General features: G+C 36.5%; 2 protein-coding genes across 8 annotated transcripts in view; one reads left to right on the top strand and one right to left on the bottom strand.

The window, feature by feature from the left end:
- spega (striated muscle enriched protein kinase a) overlaps positions 1-6,470 on the top strand; it is a 51,046-nt gene extending 44,576 nt beyond the window's left edge. For all 5 annotated transcript variants that reach the window (XM_079628848.1, XM_079628847.1, XM_079628846.1 and 2 more), the window contains 11 exons: positions 200-304; positions 411-527; positions 614-781; positions 1,737-1,859; positions 1,985-2,149; positions 2,319-2,865; positions 2,976-3,215; positions 3,323-3,546; positions 3,655-3,730; positions 3,859-4,008; positions 5,188-6,470. In XM_079628848.1, the coding sequence (XP_079484974.1) occupies positions 200-304; positions 411-527; positions 614-781; positions 1,737-1,859; positions 1,985-2,149; positions 2,319-2,865; positions 2,976-3,215; positions 3,323-3,546; positions 3,655-3,730; positions 3,859-4,008; positions 5,188-5,425 (2,153 nt within the window). In that variant the 3' untranslated portion in view covers positions 5,426-6,470. The remainder of the gene's footprint in view (positions 1-199; positions 305-410; positions 528-613; positions 782-1,736; positions 1,860-1,984; positions 2,150-2,318; positions 2,866-2,975; positions 3,216-3,322; positions 3,547-3,654; positions 3,731-3,858; positions 4,009-5,187) is intronic.
- obsl1a (obscurin like cytoskeletal adaptor 1a) overlaps positions 6,471-17,595 on the bottom strand; it is a 32,592-nt gene continuing 21,467 nt past the window's right edge. For all 3 annotated transcript variants that reach the window (XM_079628858.1, XM_079628859.1, XM_079628857.1), the window contains exons 10-24: positions 17,039-17,314; positions 16,265-16,540; positions 15,888-16,163; positions 15,511-15,786; positions 14,605-14,874; positions 14,212-14,478; positions 13,861-14,130; positions 12,572-12,838; positions 10,926-11,192; positions 10,685-10,797; positions 10,447-10,600; positions 9,462-9,623; positions 9,239-9,343; positions 8,562-8,828; positions 6,471-7,450 (exon numbers count right to left, since the gene is read on the bottom strand). In XM_079628858.1, coding sequence (XP_079484984.1) covers positions 7,179-7,450; positions 8,562-8,828; positions 9,239-9,343; positions 9,462-9,623; positions 10,447-10,600; positions 10,685-10,797; positions 10,926-11,192; positions 12,572-12,838; positions 13,861-14,130; positions 14,212-14,478; positions 14,605-14,874; positions 15,511-15,786; positions 15,888-16,163; positions 16,265-16,540; positions 17,039-17,314 — 3,518 coding nt within the window. In that variant the 3' untranslated portion in view covers positions 6,471-7,178. The remainder of the gene's footprint in view (positions 7,451-8,561; positions 8,829-9,238; positions 9,344-9,461; positions 9,624-10,446; positions 10,601-10,684; positions 10,798-10,925; positions 11,193-12,571; positions 12,839-13,860; positions 14,131-14,211; positions 14,479-14,604; positions 14,875-15,510; positions 15,787-15,887; positions 16,164-16,264; positions 16,541-17,038; positions 17,315-17,595) is intronic.

Here is a 17,595-nt window from a genome sequence, read left to right as displayed (position 1 = left end):
ATTATTCAGGCTAATTGTAGCAATGACAGATCAAACCTGTTTGATCAATACTGGCAAGACACATCGGTATATAAGGACATCTGACAAAGTGGGTTGTCCATCAAGTTACTTGCGTTTCGCGTTTAATACTTGCGTTTCAGATCATTAAAATAGGGCCCGTAACTGCAAAATTGCATTAAAAACATTTCTGTGTTGACAGCTCCTGAAACTGACATAAGGTCTAGGTGGGACAGATGGGGTTTGTCCAGAAGTAAGAGAGACAGGACACCATCTAAATCAAGTGCACCTGCAACTCCAAAAGAAGGTGAAACAAACAATGTAATTCCATTCCTTCTGCTCCTGGTGTGCCACGTGCTACAGTTTTGATCAGTAATTCCAATTAACAATGCATCCATTTTTCTTTCTTTCAGATTTTCCTCCAGTTTTCCATATTACACTAAAGGACCATGTTCTTCTTGAAGGAAATCCAGTCACCCTTAGTTGTCTTCCAGCTGGTAGCCCTGAGCCTACAATAGTATGGATGAAAGGTATTTTTCATTCATTGGTTTACTTTTAATTATGAAAACGGTAATTCTCCAACATTTTTTTTACTTTTCTCCATTTCTATTCGTAGATAAGAAACATTTGAAGATTCATGACAGAATGAGCTTAGTGGCCTGCCCAGATGGAAGGCAACTTTTGATGATCATGAAGACCTCTAAGAAGGATGCTGGAATCTATGAATGTGTAGCCACTAATAACCTGGCTTCTGCAACTAGTTCCTGTATACTGTCCTTAGCCTGTAAGCTCTGGAAGATTGCTTACTATTTAGTATCCACTTTTTTCCTACGCCCTTTGATGCTTTGCGCAAATTATGAGAGTAACTTCCTTTAAACTGCAAAAAATCAGTGAAAGGCTTGCTCTATCAATGCAATAATACAATTTTTTTTAAGGTACATTTTGTTTTACCTTGTTCCACTCACCCTTCAACCATCGAACATTAAAGGGAAACTTCAAAGCATTAACAAATTACTACAACAGACCATGAATAACCCCAAAAGCTTGATTCTTTCCGCATCAATATTACCGCTATTACCAGACATGTTAAATATCACTAATATGTCTGTATTATGTAACACATGTTGCCTTTGTATAACAATGAATTAACTTTAACATTGAGTGATAATATTTCAAAATGCTTTCCATCATTTTGACAGGCCACAAATATTGAATTTACCTGCTTTAGAAACATTCCAGTGAACACTGTTAATGGGGATTAGAAGTGAAAAGAGTAGACAATTAAATTTTAAAGCATCCGTGTGAAAACAAACCTGGAAAGAGATGTTATGTGAGGATTTGAGGAGAAAAAAAAATCGAGATTCAGAGCATTCAAAAAATCAGGAGCAAAATAATGCAGCGAATGAAAAGAGCTCTTGCCACTGATATTCTTGTGATATCATGTCACATTAAAATACCAAGCTTTACATTATTCAAGGGAAATTGACAGATTATTCAATAGAATTGAAAGATAAGGATTATTTGTAGCACAGCCTTATAATTTGAAATGATTCTTTCCATTTTTTTGAGTGGAAGTTTCCCAAACCGGAAGTGCCTCCCATAATTAAAAATGCAGTAAGCTTGTCAGGAATAAGGTGTATAGCATTAATGCCAAACATATGTTTAGGTGTTTTCACATTTTGTTAATGTTTGCACAAGTTATTTTCTTTTCTCATATATTGTTTATATCACATTCTAAGGTGTTCCAAAACCACCAGGAACCCCAGAGATTCCACAGATATACAATAGCACAGCTCTGGTGCAATGGAAACCATCAGACACCAAAGTTCCTTGCTCATACATACTTGAGAGAAGATCTGATGGTAGGGAATGTCTAATACTACATCTTGCATATACTGATTTATTATGTTTTATAATAGTATGGATATTATTATATCTTTGTAATTTATTGTGTGCAGTGATTTACATTTTCACGTTTTATCTGTAGGATATGATGAGTGGTGGACTGAAGCTACAGGAGTGACTGATTGTTTCTACAATTCCTCTAAACTTCCATCTGGATCTACCATCCGATTCCGTGTGGCATGTGTAAATAAAGCTGGCCAAGGTCCATACAGTAATGTATCAGAGGGAGTAAGCATTAACGTTGAAGGTACTGAGCATACAGTGCAGTTTTACTTAATTAGTTAGCCTTAAAACTCATTAATGTTTTTAATACAAGACATTTTACTATTTTAATTAACTGGTTAATGTCATTTTATTTTTATTTTCTGGATTAGGAAAATAAATGTATGTGTACATCAATCCTACCTGTTTTGCAGTGGCACCACTCCATAAGCCTGCTGAAATGAAGACACACCCCTCGGCCTCTTACCCTGTTGTGACCACTGCTGTGACAACATCTGCTTTTACATTAGCACAGCCAAGTGTATTTAGTCAGTCTATTAGTCCTATTATTGCTCAGTCTGGTGAAGTTACAAATACTTCCTCAGAAGTCCCTGTTTCTCACTCTTGCCCAAAGACGTCCATGCCTCCTCTTGTTCTCCCCAAGCCAACGAGCACTATCAACATGATTCCCCCTGTTACGCAAGCCCAGACTGTATCTCCAAGGTCATGCACAGCCCCACCCTCAATAGGCAGATCAATTTCCCCTGTCCCTACATATGTTCCAGCCACTTGCTCAGTTGCTCCCCCCACTGTCTCTCCCCATGTAATTCTGGTCAGCAGTATTAGTCCAATAGGAGAAGGAGCAAGCTCACCCACACCAGAGACACCTACAGGTCGAGTGGTATCCTGCACAAAAACTGAGACTACTTTGAGGCAAGGAGTTCCTCAGAAGCCGTACAGCTTTTTGGATGAGAAAGCCAGGTGAGAAAATAAAATAGTTTGTCCCTTTATTTATACAAATAATTCTCCATCTATTTATGTAGTTTACGAATCTGCAAGCACTTTAGTGAAACGCATATGTTTTTTGATAGGGGTCGTTTTGGAGTGATAAGAGATTGCAGAGAAAATGCAACAGGGAAGATGTTCATAGCAAAGATAATTCCATATGATCATCATACTAAGCAAACTGTCATAAAGGAGTATGAGACCCTGAAGTCCCTTCATTGTGAACGAATCATGGCCCTACATGAAGCCTATATCACACCGCGCTACCTTGTACTCATAACAGAGTACTGCCCAGGCAAAGAGATCCTGGACAGTCTCATTGACAGGTGTGTATGAGCCTTTCGGGTTGTCAATTTTTATAGATTGTTTTATTTTAAATAGGATGTGAAAATGAAGTTCAGTGTCTTCAGATGGGTCTTGGATTCTCTTCCAGATTCTGTTACTCTGAAGATGATGTAGTCGGTTTCATTGTCCAGATTCTTCAGGGTTTAGAATATCTCCACAACTGCCGGATTCTTCATCTGGACATTAAGCCAGACAATATCATGGTCACCAACCTCAATGTGATTAAAATCATAGATTTTGGCAGTGCTCAAAGGTTTAACCCTCTCTCACTTCAACAATACAGCAGAGATCTTGGGACTCTGGAGTACATGGGTATGCACATTGTGCAATTCTTATCATGTGAAGTTTCTCTGCATAAGGATTTAAAATACATATCCATGTCTTATTGACATTAATGAGATGTTTTCTGCCTTCTTCAAGCTCCAGAAATGCTAAAAGGAGATCTAGTAGGACCCCCAGCAGACATTTGGAGCTTGGGAGTTATTTCCTATATTATGTAAGTCATCTATAAAGGAATTAACCAATTAGCCAACTTTACTATTGTATTATGGTGTATTTCTGAGATAAACCGCTTATCAAACCAGTATAAATGGTGTTTATTTTAAGTCACTTTGTTTACTGTAGGCTCAGCGGTAGACATCCTTTCCAAGACAAAGACCCAGAAGTGACAGAGACCAAAATCCATGCAGCTAAGTTTGACTCATCTAAGCTCTACCCAAAGGTGTCCCAAAGTGCCTCTACGTTTTTAAAGAAGATAATAAATGGCTATCAATGGTGAGTATCCATTACAGAGCCGGGAGCCAGTTGCAACTTAAGTTAAAAACCACCCTTAAGTGAAAGAGTTTTCAGACTGTTCCTGGGGCCTCCACAGCATTGCACTTTTTAGATCAGGGGTAGTCAACCTTGCTCTTGGAGGGTTGCCTTCCTAGAGAATTTAGATCCAGCCCTATTCAAATTCACCTTAACCAGTAGTCAAGGTTTTCAGGATGACTGTAATCTTCCAGGCAGGTGTGTTGGGGCCGGATTGTGGTAAACTTAGTAGGACGTTGGCCCTCCAGGAGCAGGATTGGACACCCCTGTTATTTAAGGAAATACCAACCTCCATGGCTCTACTATTGGAGAAAGCACAACTTGGTTCACATGTGCCTCAAAAAACAATCACATTATAGCCTTGATGACATTGAGTCCCCCTTTTTTTTCAATCACTGGTTATGTATACCATAGACATGAATAACTAATTCCGTAAACGGAATTGTCACGTTCTGTTAGAGTTTCGTTTTCATTTTTAAGGATTTTTAGTTAGTATTTGTTATATACTTTGTTTCCTTTAGTTTGATACCTAAAGCTTCAGAATTCAGTTTCTGGTTTCTAAGTAGGTTTTCATTGGTTTAATTTGTTTATTTACACTGTATTTTGGTGTCATACACCAAATCGGTCTTCACAGCGCCGTTTCAAGTCGAACACATTTTAAATCTGCAGTGGTCAGATGGTATAGATGTAGATATATAAAAGACGTAGCTCTCAGAAATGTTTCTTCCTTCCTTCACTTGTTTGGATTACTTATTTTTGTTTAATAAATATCATGCTGCATTTTAGATCCGCTACATCTCACCGTTCAACCATTCGTGACAGGATTGGTTGCAAAATTGTCCATGACATCTGTTGCAAAACTTTTTAGTTGTAAATTCCATATATTGCTCAGTCCAAAAGAAATGTAATGGCAAACACGTTGAAGATTAGCGGAAAGGCTCTCAGTTAATTAGGAATAAGCCGTTTTCTCATAAAAGCAGTTTATTCAGCATAGTCTTTTTTTTATTGAACAATTCTATAATATATATATTATGTGAAAGACACAGTATTTTGTTTTTTGACTGCCCAAAGATATGAAGAGTAATCAGGGTAATCATGAAATATCCCAATAATTTTGACTGATGTTATGGACTTTTTCCCCAGGTGCCGACCCACCATTAACGACTGCCTCAAACATTCATGGCTTCATGACTCATACTTAAAGAAACTGCGTCGACAGACTTTGACTTTCACTACCACACGGCTCAAAGAATTCCTGGGGGAGCACCAGCGCAGACGTGCTGAGTCAACTACTAAACACGAGGTCCTTCTCAGAGTCTACCAGAGTGGGCCTTCATCCCCAGCCTCATCTACCAATCTCACCAATCACACCTATCAGTGAGGAAAAACAAGGACTTTGAAATTCTACTTTTCTCAATGACAAATGATATGAGTTGAAGAACAAACTGTACTCTATCTCAAGAAAAAAACAGAAGAAAAAAAACAGACTACATGTGATAATACGAAAAGTTGGTCGATAGCTGATCGACAAGTAACAGTTGTATCAAGGTAACGGACATTACATAAAGAGCAATACTGTATTAAATTAATTTTGGATCAGTGATTGTACCAGAATGATTTTTTATATATATATATAATATCATTATCATTTAGTATTTATGTAGGTTGCAATTGGTGATGCATCCATTTGAACTTGAATTGAGTATTATTTTACGAATTGCAGAAGTAAGTAATAAGAGCTGTCCATGAAGAAGAATACAGTAATACTGTTTTCTACATTTACTGAGAATAGATTTTCTTTTGAGAATTCTTTTAATGCAGTTGTCTGCAGTGTGAAATGCTGATTTATCAATGTTTTAATATATAGAGTGTCAGCAACATTATATACTTTTAACTTTAGAAAGTAATTATGCTCTGGTGTTCCAAGATGTTTCAAAGTATATTTATGAAAGCCGTTACTGTAAAATGAAAATGTTCGGTTACACTTTATCTTAAGGTGTCCGTGTTACAGTGTAATTATATATTGAAGTACTGAGTAATAATAATTATGGTACCTACATGTACTTACTATAGGGTTAGGGTAGGATTAGGATTTGGTTGAGGGTTAATTGCATGTAGTTATGCATAATTGACTGTTATTACTATGGTAAGTACATGTAACCTATGTAACAGACACTAAAATAAAGTGTTATCAAATGTTCTAGCTCATTATGTCACTATGTCTGTATAAATCTTAGATGTATGTTTACATTTGATTTTATATTTCAAACTTTGTATATCACACTGTGTTTGGCATATAGTATGGGTACTATGATAACAGGTATACGTATATATATTTACAAACTTTGTCCAGTTTCTATGGATGTATTCTTTCAACAGAATTAAAAATAAAACAGGTAACTGAAGACATAAAATCGACATTTCATAACAGTTGGGTATCTTCTGACTTATTTTATTTTTTACATTATTATTTTTATGGGATATGACTTTTACAGCAGCATCATTAGTACATTGGTATGGTTGCATATGATATAAGCTTTGATATCAGTGCTGTTTTCATTTAACTAAATCCAGAAAAGGTTACATTTTAAACAAACATAAAAAAATGCATCTATAAAATAGACTTTTCTGACATTCTATTCTGTAAAATATTTAAAATTATAAATACTATAAAAAGTTTTCCATCCATATTAGACATCACATACGTTCTCCTCTTTATCAGCATTTATGATAGAGTTGTTACATTTATAAATTAATGTATGGTTCTACTACAAAAAATGGCATAAAGAGGAAATCCTCAGGTTTTAATCCCTGTGCATCTTCATTTACTTTCAATGTCCACATTGAGTTTACAATGACACTTGCTTCCTATCCTATCATATTCTGATCTGACTCCATACAGACAACCATCAGATTTTAATTGACTTCCTCAAATATCAATCCTTTTTATGAGTAAATGTGTGCAGTGGCTAGACTATATCTCGTTTCGATATCACATTTTTAACTTTGAGGTAAACAGGTTAAAAGATCTAAGAGCATTACTTTAATTTGCTTGATATGATCACACATCCATTTATACATACTACTTCCCTCTCTTTTATACTGTCCTCATGTGCGTGACCTTTGATAATTCACTAAAGTACAGTCAGTTTGGCACTAGTCTTGGCTTTCCCTGTGGTAAACTTGACTGTCCCACTCATGTCAGAGCTGGTGTTTTTGAGTGTAAGTTTGTGGACTGTCCCTTGGTTCTCTATTCGAATATTGGGCCCACACTGCAGGTTCTCCCCATTTAATGTCCAGATAGGAGGCTTGATGAGGGTCACGGACACTTCACACTGGAAGCAAGCTGTTTCAGGAGCTCTCACTTCCACATCCTCTATATCCTTCACCACGAGGATAGACTGGGCTATGATGTCAAAAAGCAGAAAGTTTAAACTATGACCTTTAAAGGGATAGTTCACCCAAACATGAAATTTACCCCATGATTTACTCACCATCAAGTCATCGTAGGTGTATATGACATTCTTCTTTCATACGAAAACAATCGGAGTTATATTAAAAAATGACCTGACCCTTCCAAGCTTTATAATGGCAGTGAATGGCCGTTTCTGTTTTGAAGTCGATCAAAGTGCATCCATCCATGATAAAAGTAATCCACACGGCTCTGGGGGGTTAATAAAGGCCTTCAGAAGTGAAGCGATGTGTTAGTGTAAGAAAAATATCCATATTTAAAACTTCATCGACTAAAATGACTAGCTTATGACAGACGACCGTACGCATACTACGCAAGTCGACTTGCGCCACAAGAGTAACCCATGACGCATGTATGACATAGGATGTAGGAGTATCGTAAGTTTAGATGCCTGTCACGGTTCAAACAAACAGGACTGGGCATCTACACACTCAAGCTCCTCCGACATTTCTCTTTAAAAATTGTAGTTTTAGACTTCCAATTCATGACTGGTGTTTTGTTTTGCTCTATCCTCTGCACTTCGGCGTTCGTCATTACGTTGTGCGTCAGAGGTTTACCCTTTCGCCATAAATCGATGTGTACGACCGTCTGCCAGAAGCTAGTTATTTTAGTTTATAAAGTTTTAAATATGGATATTTTTCTTACACTAACGCATTGCTTCGCTTCAGAAGGCCTTTATTAACCCAACAGAGCCTTGTGGAGCACTTTTATAATGGATGGATGCACTGTGATGGACTTCAAAACAAAACCGGCCACCCACTGCAATTATTAAGCTTAGAAGAGTCAGGACATTTTTTTAATATAACTCTGATTTTATTCGTCTGAAGAAGAATGTCATATACACCTAGGTTGTCTTGAGGGTGAGGGGCTAATTTTCATTTTTGGGTGAACTAACCCTTTAATGCCATGCATAGGCTATCTCTTTTAATTTCTCAAATAAAATGAATTTAAATATTGTCTCAATAATTTGTCCTATCTATTTAGCATACTAAAAGCATTGATACATAATTAAAAAAAAATTTTTTTCGATCCAAACAATTCTCACCTTCAACCATCAGCTTGGCTGTGCATGTGTGCTCCCCAACCTCAATATTGTAGGTTCCTTCATCCTCCACTGCCACCTGGTGGATGACAAGTTTATGGTAACAGCCTTCTTGTATCATCTCCATGTGTTCTGTTGATTCCAACTCTTCATCCCCTTTGTACCAGGTGACGTCACAATTTGGTGATGATACAGTGCATTCTAGAATGACTCGATGCTTTTCCAGTGCTGTTCGATCCCTGAGGGGACGGACAATGCTAACAGGAAGCTCTGTAAAAACAGATATTGACAAAGGATTTTTGGTGGGATCAGATAATTGGTAAAGCTTTACTATAAGGTATCATTTGTTAACATGTTAATACATTAACTATGAGCAATAAAATTGTACAGCATTTATTGAACATTGTTCATGTTAGTTAATAAAAATAAAATGTTTCAATGATTGTTCATATTAGTTCACAGTGCTTTAAATAATGTTTTCAGATACAACTTAAAATGTATTAGTAAATGTAGAAACCAACATTGTTGAAGTCATAGAAGTATTGTTCATTGTTAGTTCATCTTATCCAATAACTAATGTTACCACATGAAACCTTATTTGTAAAGCTTTACCAAATAATCTTTTGAATCACTATGAATGCAGAATTATATTCAATTAAAGTACATATTTTATTCAATACCTTCAACTTCAAGATAAGCAACTGACTCCACTTGTTTGGAAACAAACTTGACTTCTCCAGAATCTTCAGCCTTGACGTTGCATATAAGCAGGAAGTGTTTTGTGCCTATTTAAATGGTAAAGACAAATAACTTTTATTTAAAGTCTGATATTGTACATAATTCCTACAGCAAAAATAATAAAGGATCAGTTAACTGTATATTTACAACATTAGTTCTCCTCACCCTCTATACGAGTCTTGATGCTGGTAGTGGGACGTATCCTGCTGCCATTTTTGTACCATTCCCCAGGCATATCTTCCATAGACAGCTCACACATAAAGACAGCATTTTGGTCCTCTTTAATACAAAGATCCTCCAAGCCAGTTATGATCTCTAATTCATGTTCTTAAAACAATGTGGAGAAAATGATTGTGTATTTAATTTTCAGGTCATTACAAGCTTGGAAATTATCTGACAAGCAATTGGATAAAAATCACTGTCACAAATCACTGACATAGAAGTGACAATGATAGAGGACAACAAAATATATGCCAGCACAAAACCTACTTCTACATTGGAACAACAGATTTTTAAATATTCAAGAATTACAAGTATTAGTACAGCCGTGGGCCCTTACATAATCGTATTAAATTTGGCATGATACAGAAATTGTAATGTTATTATTATATTATGATTTCTAACGGCTAATTGAACATGAAAAAAAAGAAACAAGGACAGCAAATTTATTCCATCTGTTGTGGATTGGATTGTGAAAAATGAGCATTGCAAACTGGAATAGAAGCAGATCTGAATGCGATTGGCTTAACTGCAGTATATAGCCTAGTCATAAATATAAAAGGAGCCATATCACAGGAATAGCAAGTGATGACTTTTTGGCCAAGTTAGGCCAAAAATATTTTATAAAGAAAATGTATATGCGGATGAATGATTCACAGAGACCAGTAATAATATGTTTTGATTTCATGCCAAGTTTAACTCCAGCTAACCATTCATGATAATAAAGCATTAGCAAAAGTAGTGAGCCTCTACTATCCATCTTGAATTTTGAGTAGAAGCTGAAGCAACCAGAAAATGTCTAGTCTCAACTAAAATCTTTCCTGAAACAACAGGACAATATCACTGCTGGTGTGGTGTGTATTCTCTAACAGTTTCCAAAAAGCAACAATCTGGAAAATGTGATGAAAACTAAAGGGATATATAGGCTTACCATAGACCTCAAGTTTACAGGAAGTGCTGAGATCACCTATTTCACAAGTATAAAGGCCCGAGTCACTGATGCTGGATTCCAAAATCTGTAAACAGCGCTTACGGCCCATGGAATAAATCCTTAAAGTCTTACTGGATTTCAGCTCCAACCCATTCTGCCAATCCATAGAGAGTTCAGTGAGAAAAAGTGAAAACATATTGAGGAAGATACAGAGCATTATTTATTTATTTAGCAGTACCTTCTGCCATTTGACATCCACATTTGGTCTAGACAGCTCACACTCCAAAATGACTGAAGATTCCTCCTCAAGTCTGACATCAGACAGCTTCTTAATGATCACCACTGGAGTTTCTAAGATTTTGATGCACAAAGCTTGTTATTTTTGGCAACTATGTGACAAATATTAAGAAAAAAAAATTATATATATATATATATATATATATAGACCCCAAGCATAAATGTCTCTCCTCTATACCCACCTTTGACCACCAGTCTGGCAGTAGTTCTCAGACCTTCTGCAGAGAAGACAATGCTACCCGTGTCCTCTAATGTGAGGTTGGAGAGAGTGAGGCCATGTACTAGTCCATTTGAACTAACACGCCAGTTGTTATTAGGTTTGACACGCAGACCATCTTTTTGCCACACACCCTCCACATCAGCATGAGAAAGTTCCACCTCGAAAGACGCTGTCTCTCTCTCAAATGTCTCAATGTCCATCATCCCCTTGCGTATGACAATCTTCCTCGCTTTAAATAGTAACAGAGCTCATTTAGAATGCAATAATGCTACTGATAAAAACTGAATAAAAATTTGACATTAGTACAGACAAGTTCAGAACCGTTAGGCCAAGGACCAGAACCTGATGCTTCAATTGAAATGCCTCCCAAATTTTACATGCATTATTTTACTTAATATTATATATGGAATAAAAATAATGGCAAATGTTTTTGAAATAATAAAGCCTGTTGAATTGCACTACTTGAAAAAAATATGCATTGCATTAACAATATATTGCATTTTAATGCATTTTTGTTTGGCCTTGCATTTTTATGGGCTGAAATTTCAACATGGTTGTATTTTCTGTTCATATTCTGAGTCCATCTGCTTGCCTGTAGGCTGTAGCCATATAGTACAGCCTTCTCAATAAGGTGCGAGTTTGGTCTTTTATATCACTGGATTAGTCCGTTAAGCGAAGCGTTTTATATGTCCAGCAATCCTGACTTATTAAGGGAAACCCTAGTAATGCAGCACATCGCGGCGATATAAAGTTAAGGCAACTAAACAACCAAGAGAAATATATGTCTACCTCAAATGTAACATTTGTTCTGTACATCAGCATCAGGGGAATAACATTATAATCTCGTTCACGGTAGAGAATGAGGCATGTAGGCTACACAGGGCCACTGAAGACACTGAATTAAACATAAAAACAGCCCTCATAATAATCACAAATACACTTACATTTCTATAAATCAGTTTTTATGAATGAATGGCTTGCTCTAACTATTGCCTGGTCTTCGTCAACAACACCAACACGCGCTTGCACCCCCTGCTGGTGAGGTTGATTAACAGCAGATGGAGATTATGCTCGGTAATCTACTGCTTTTCCTGCAGTTCCTGGATGTCAATGTTGAATCTACTGTCAAATTTGAACCACTGAATTTGTGGAAGCGAATTTGTAAAGCGAAATAAAATGGACCGAAAATTGCCTGTTGAATATTATTGGTAACTTTTAACAGTTTTAATATTTTGGAAGTGAAATATGAAAGGTGAATATGGATTATTTAATTTTTATTAATGAAAATGTGTTTGAAATGTTTTGAATTGAAATATTCAGAGCTTAAATATACAACCATGTTGAATTTCAGCCCATAAAAATGCAAGCCCTAAAAATAAAATGCATTAAAATGCAAGCATGGTAGTGCAATTCAACAGGCTTTTTTTATTTCAGAAACATTTGGCATTATTTTTCTTCCATAATTATCAATAGATAGTATATTATTAAAGTTATATTTAGTTAAGTTAAAACTCCAAATGCCCCATTAAGTAATTCATGTTGCTTTGATCATTTCTCTAACACAATCAAGAGACATGCTCAGAGTTAGACATGCTCAAGGCCACTTACGCTCCACATTGAGCTTGACCTGCGCACGGTCATGGAGGGTCTCACATCGGTATGTCCCTCGATCAGACAGATTGAGGTTACTGATGGCCAAGATACGTTTACAGCCATTCTGGGTGAGTTTATGTCTGGGTCCTGGCTGGATCACCACCCCCTGCCTCATCCACTGCACCTCTCCAGACTCCAGACTCACTTCTGTCTCTAATGTAGCCTCTCCAAACTCCTCAGCCATCACTGCCTCCATTCTCCTTGTAAACAATACCTGTGCCTCTGTATGTAAATGTAAAAGGTTACCAAGTTACAAAGTCATACATTTAAAAAAAATCACCTCTGAATAGTAGTGGGGAAAAAAATTAATTTCCTAATAATTATATTAAACTTCATCCAAAAATTTAAATTCTATCATTATTTAGTTATCATAAAAGAAAATAGTTACATGTCTTTATAACAAATTAGAGTTCATTTATTTTTAAAGAACATTTAAATATAACGCAAATTGTTTCAAAATACTGTACGTAAGCCGTCAAATAAAACAACAAATTCACAAACCATCAATCAATGATAAAATTTAGGACCCTAGACACTATTAAATGCTAAATAATAATACTAGATGTTAACAGCTGATTTATATGGAAGCTTGTTTCCTCCACGGAATAAATAATATTAAAAGATAATTGCGAATTTGTATCTTACAAAGTGTATATCTCGTAAATAGAATTGAATTAGAATTCTTAGAATTGCGTGATATAAAGTTGCATTTACGAGTTAAAATGTCAGAATTGCGATATATCAACTCACAATTATAAACTCGCAATTGCTAGTTGTAAAGTCAGAATTGCGGGAGATAAACTTACAATTATGAGAAATAAAGTCAGAATTGCAAGTTTATGTCTGGCAATTCAGACTTTATAACTCGTAATTGAACAGACCAAAACTGAAGTCACTACAGTATGTGCTGAAAAAGTCCCTTCCACTGTTGCGGTCAAATCTCAATCATGGCTTCAGTCTGTTCATCAAGAAACTTGTATGGCTTTAGAAGACTTGGAATACAGTACACATATTTATGTTCTTGTTTGTAGAAATAATGCCCTTTTAATGGCTGTTTTTTTTTCCGTGTGTTTTCTGTATTTTAATGCCTGATTTTGTGTGTGTGTGTGTGTGTGTGTGTGTGTGTGTGTGTGTGTGTGTGTGTGTGTGTGTGTGTGTGTGTGTGTGTGTGTGTGTGTGTGTGTGTGTGTGTGTGTGTGTGTGTGTGTGTGTGTGTGTGTGTGTGTGTGTGTGTGTTTGCATACCCTGGACCTTGAGACTGGCTTTAGAAATGATACCCTCAGCCTCTGCAGTGATCCGGGATGAATCCAGCAGCTGGACCTTCCGGATAATCAGAGTGTGGCAGAGGCTGTTTTGTTCAATATAGAAGCGATCACTGGATTTGATGGGCTCTCCATCCATGAGCCAGACCATCTGAACATCATCAGGGGAGACCACACACTTAAAGGTAGCATCCTCACCCTCCATGACTGTGGTATTGTGAAGCTCTGTGAGGAATTCCACCACACGAGGCACTGCAGAGGGAAACCAGATGGAGGTTATTGCCTAAGTGTGTTGTTTAGTATCTTTCAACAAGTAACTTGTTTCACACTTACATTCCACCCTTACTCTGGCGCTGGTGCAGTCATCTTTGGACTCACAAGCATACTCTCCGGCATCTTCTTTGGTGATACGATGGATTGTGAGACTCCTCTCCGTCTCGTTGGCACGGATAGAGAAGCGACGGCTGGGTATGATCTCCACACCATCCTTCTTCCACTGGACATCTGCTTTAGTTTTGCATAGCTCACAGCATAGTGTGATCATACCATCTTTATGGGCCACTGTGTCAACCAGGGGCTTCACAAATTTAATACGCATATCTGTAAAGCACAAAGGTTACATGGTTATTATTATGCATTGTATGTGTTGCAATGCTACTATGACTTTCCTTTAAAAGCTGAATATCTGTTCATGTCACAAGTAAAAGCATGATTCCAGCTACCAACCTCTGACCAGGAGACTGAAGTGCATCTCATCTGTGTTTGCATCACATGTGTACTCTCCACTGTCGAGCTTCTTTAATGGGTCAATGGTGAAAGTGCGGGTCAAGCCCAGGCTGGCTATGTGGAAACGTTCTCCACTGAATGGAGTCCAGTCTTTAAGCCACCGCACTTGAGCATTGGGTCTGGAAACCATGGCAGTAAGAGTGACAGCCTCTGCTTCATAACCAGAGACCAAGTTCACCTCTTCTTTGTTGAGGAACTCAACGGGAGGCTCTGGAGAAAAATACAACACGTAAGGCACATGAGGTCTCATTGCGTTTTGCATGTAAATGGGTCAATGACACAAAGAGTGTCCACGATAAAGAAAAGTCTAGTTTAAAACTAAATGTATTTATGTTGGTTATTTGTACTAAATGTATTAATTTATATGGCAATACATGTTAAAAAATAATAATAATAATGTTTTAATAAAACGTCATGTGGATGAAAGAATGTATTTTTATAAATTCATTCATTCATAAATATCATTTGGCTTTTAGGGAGTCAGACCACATGATATTTTAATGACCATATTTTCCGAAAAATTAATGTAATGTTTAATGTAATTGTAATGTTATGTAATTAATGTAAAACAAATAATGTGTAAGATTCATTGTATTTGAAATTACAAATGTATTTGGTATTTTCAATACAAATTTATTCAAATGTATTTGTATTTGAATAAATTATGTATTTGAATAATTATTACATTATTAATTATTACATTATTATGTATTTGAATAAATTAATAGATAGAACAAAACATAAGCGTTAAATCAAATGTATTCATAAATCAGATGAAATATATATCATTAGCTCCCTGTACTTAAACACAATTATTGTATAAAAAAAGGAAAATAAATATAGTACCTTGAACTTTAACAACAGTTATCATTTTGTCATCAACAGCATCACACATGTATTTCCCAGAGTCAGAAAGAAGGATGTTGGATAAGGTCAGTTTCCGGAGTGTTCCGTGGCTTTCAATATCCGTGCGCTCATCAGTGACCAGTGGTTTATCATTGAATAGCCACTTTACTTGTGCGTTGGCTCGAGAAACTTCACAAGCTAAGATGAGGTCATCTCCTGTCACCATCTCCTGATAATCAGGATCACCAGAATTGCCGATGATCTTCACTAATGGCTCTGGAGGAGAGAGAGTTCAAAAGTCTGTGTCATCAAACCTTTTGTCTGCTTTAGGGCTCATGCACAAGTTCAAATCAATACAACTGAAAGACACTTTTTACCTTGTACTGTGACATGAAAGGAAATTGTATCATCTTTAGCATCAAGGATATATTCTCCAGAGTCCTGCAACTCTGCACAGAGAATTACCAGGGATCTGAATGTCCCTTCTTCCTCAAAACAGAAGCGCTCATTCTCCTCAATTGGGCTGCCATTTTTATACCAATTGACTACACCATTGGCAGCAGACAGCTCACACTCCAATACAGCGTCATCATATAACACAACCTTGTGATCATTCTTGATCTGATTTTTATTCAGGATTTTTACTGGTGCCTCTGGAAGAGAGAACGATTTAAAAACTTTTAGTGAAAAAAAGAGCAATATTTTTTTTAAAGACCTGTAATTAAGGTAACCAGGTAGAGGTTTAACATCATACCAGTAATTTTGACTTTAAAATCTATTGTGTCATCAATGGCATTGCAGGTGTATATCCCAGAATCCTTCAGAGCTGGGAAATGGATAGTTAGCTTGCGTATGAGGCCATTCTCAGTAATTGTGATGTTGCTGCTCTCTTCCACCTTTACTCCATCTTTCATCCAGCACACATTTGCATTGTCACGAGAAACCTCAAGCTCTAGGACTACAGGATCACCAGCTATACTCTCTGTAATGCTGCCTGTGTCCTTGGAGCAAGAAAGTTTAACAGGGGGCTCTGTGGGAAAAAGTATCATCAATAACACTTTACAAAAAGCAATCTTTATAATTTCAATATCTTTATAATACAAGTACTATAGTCATTTTATGTGTCAGGCCAATTGGTTTAAAAGATCCTGCCAATGTTACTGATATATTTTTAAAAATATGTACAAAATTATAAAAATATATTCAATTAACTGAAAAAAACCCCTCTCAATCTGAACTATAAGGTGGTTAGCTATAAAACCACATGAACAAAATAGTATGTGTCTGGATATCATAACACAATAATCACTCTGAATAATTTGACTGTCTACTTCAGTACTACAGTAGATGTAACAGAGTATTTTCTTCATTTTCAGTGTTTTCAGAGCTGATTTTATTTTTTCGTTTTTATTTATATTAAACATATATATATATATATATATATATATATATATATATACATAAATTCATAAGGCCTAGAATAGAATATTATGAACCATTTCAAAAGTTCGGTAAGAGACAAAATTACCTTCTATTTTAACCCAAAATGTGACAGAGTCATTTGTAGTCTCGCACACGTATTCCGCAGAATCATCTATTGTAGCACAGGGAATTACCAGCCTGTGGTAAATCCCATCATCCTCCAGTTTCAAGTTATCATTCTCATCCACCTCCATGCCATCACAGAACCAGCAGACTTCTGCGTTTGCATTTGAGATCTCACAGCTCAGGACCAGCCTCTCAGAGCTCAGTATACACACCTCTACCTCTGACTCACTGGGAGACACAATGCGGACCGGAGCCTCTGGGTTTAAGAAAGGTAACAGTGTGTAATAGTTGACAAAACATGAATACATACATGCTTCTGATTTTTTTTTTCTACAATGAGGAATACAACACTACACTGTAAAATCCGATTAGTTCCGCTTACTCAAAAAAAGCATGCAAACCGATTGCACTTAAAAAACTAAGTACAGTGGAATCGGTATTGCGTGTTGTATTAACAAATCCTTGTTTAGTATGGTGAACTTACTCTTGAGTTTAAGTTACTAAAATAAATGTGTGCGATGTACTCCTGACTTAGTA

Source organism: Phoxinus phoxinus (genome assembly GCF_949152265.1).
Source record: "Phoxinus phoxinus genome assembly, chromosome: 11".
Lineage (NCBI taxonomy): Eukaryota > Metazoa > Chordata > Actinopteri > Cypriniformes > Leuciscidae > Phoxinus > Phoxinus phoxinus.
Note: the sequence above shows the minus strand (reverse complement) of the source record. Positions and strands in the feature narration are given on the sequence as shown.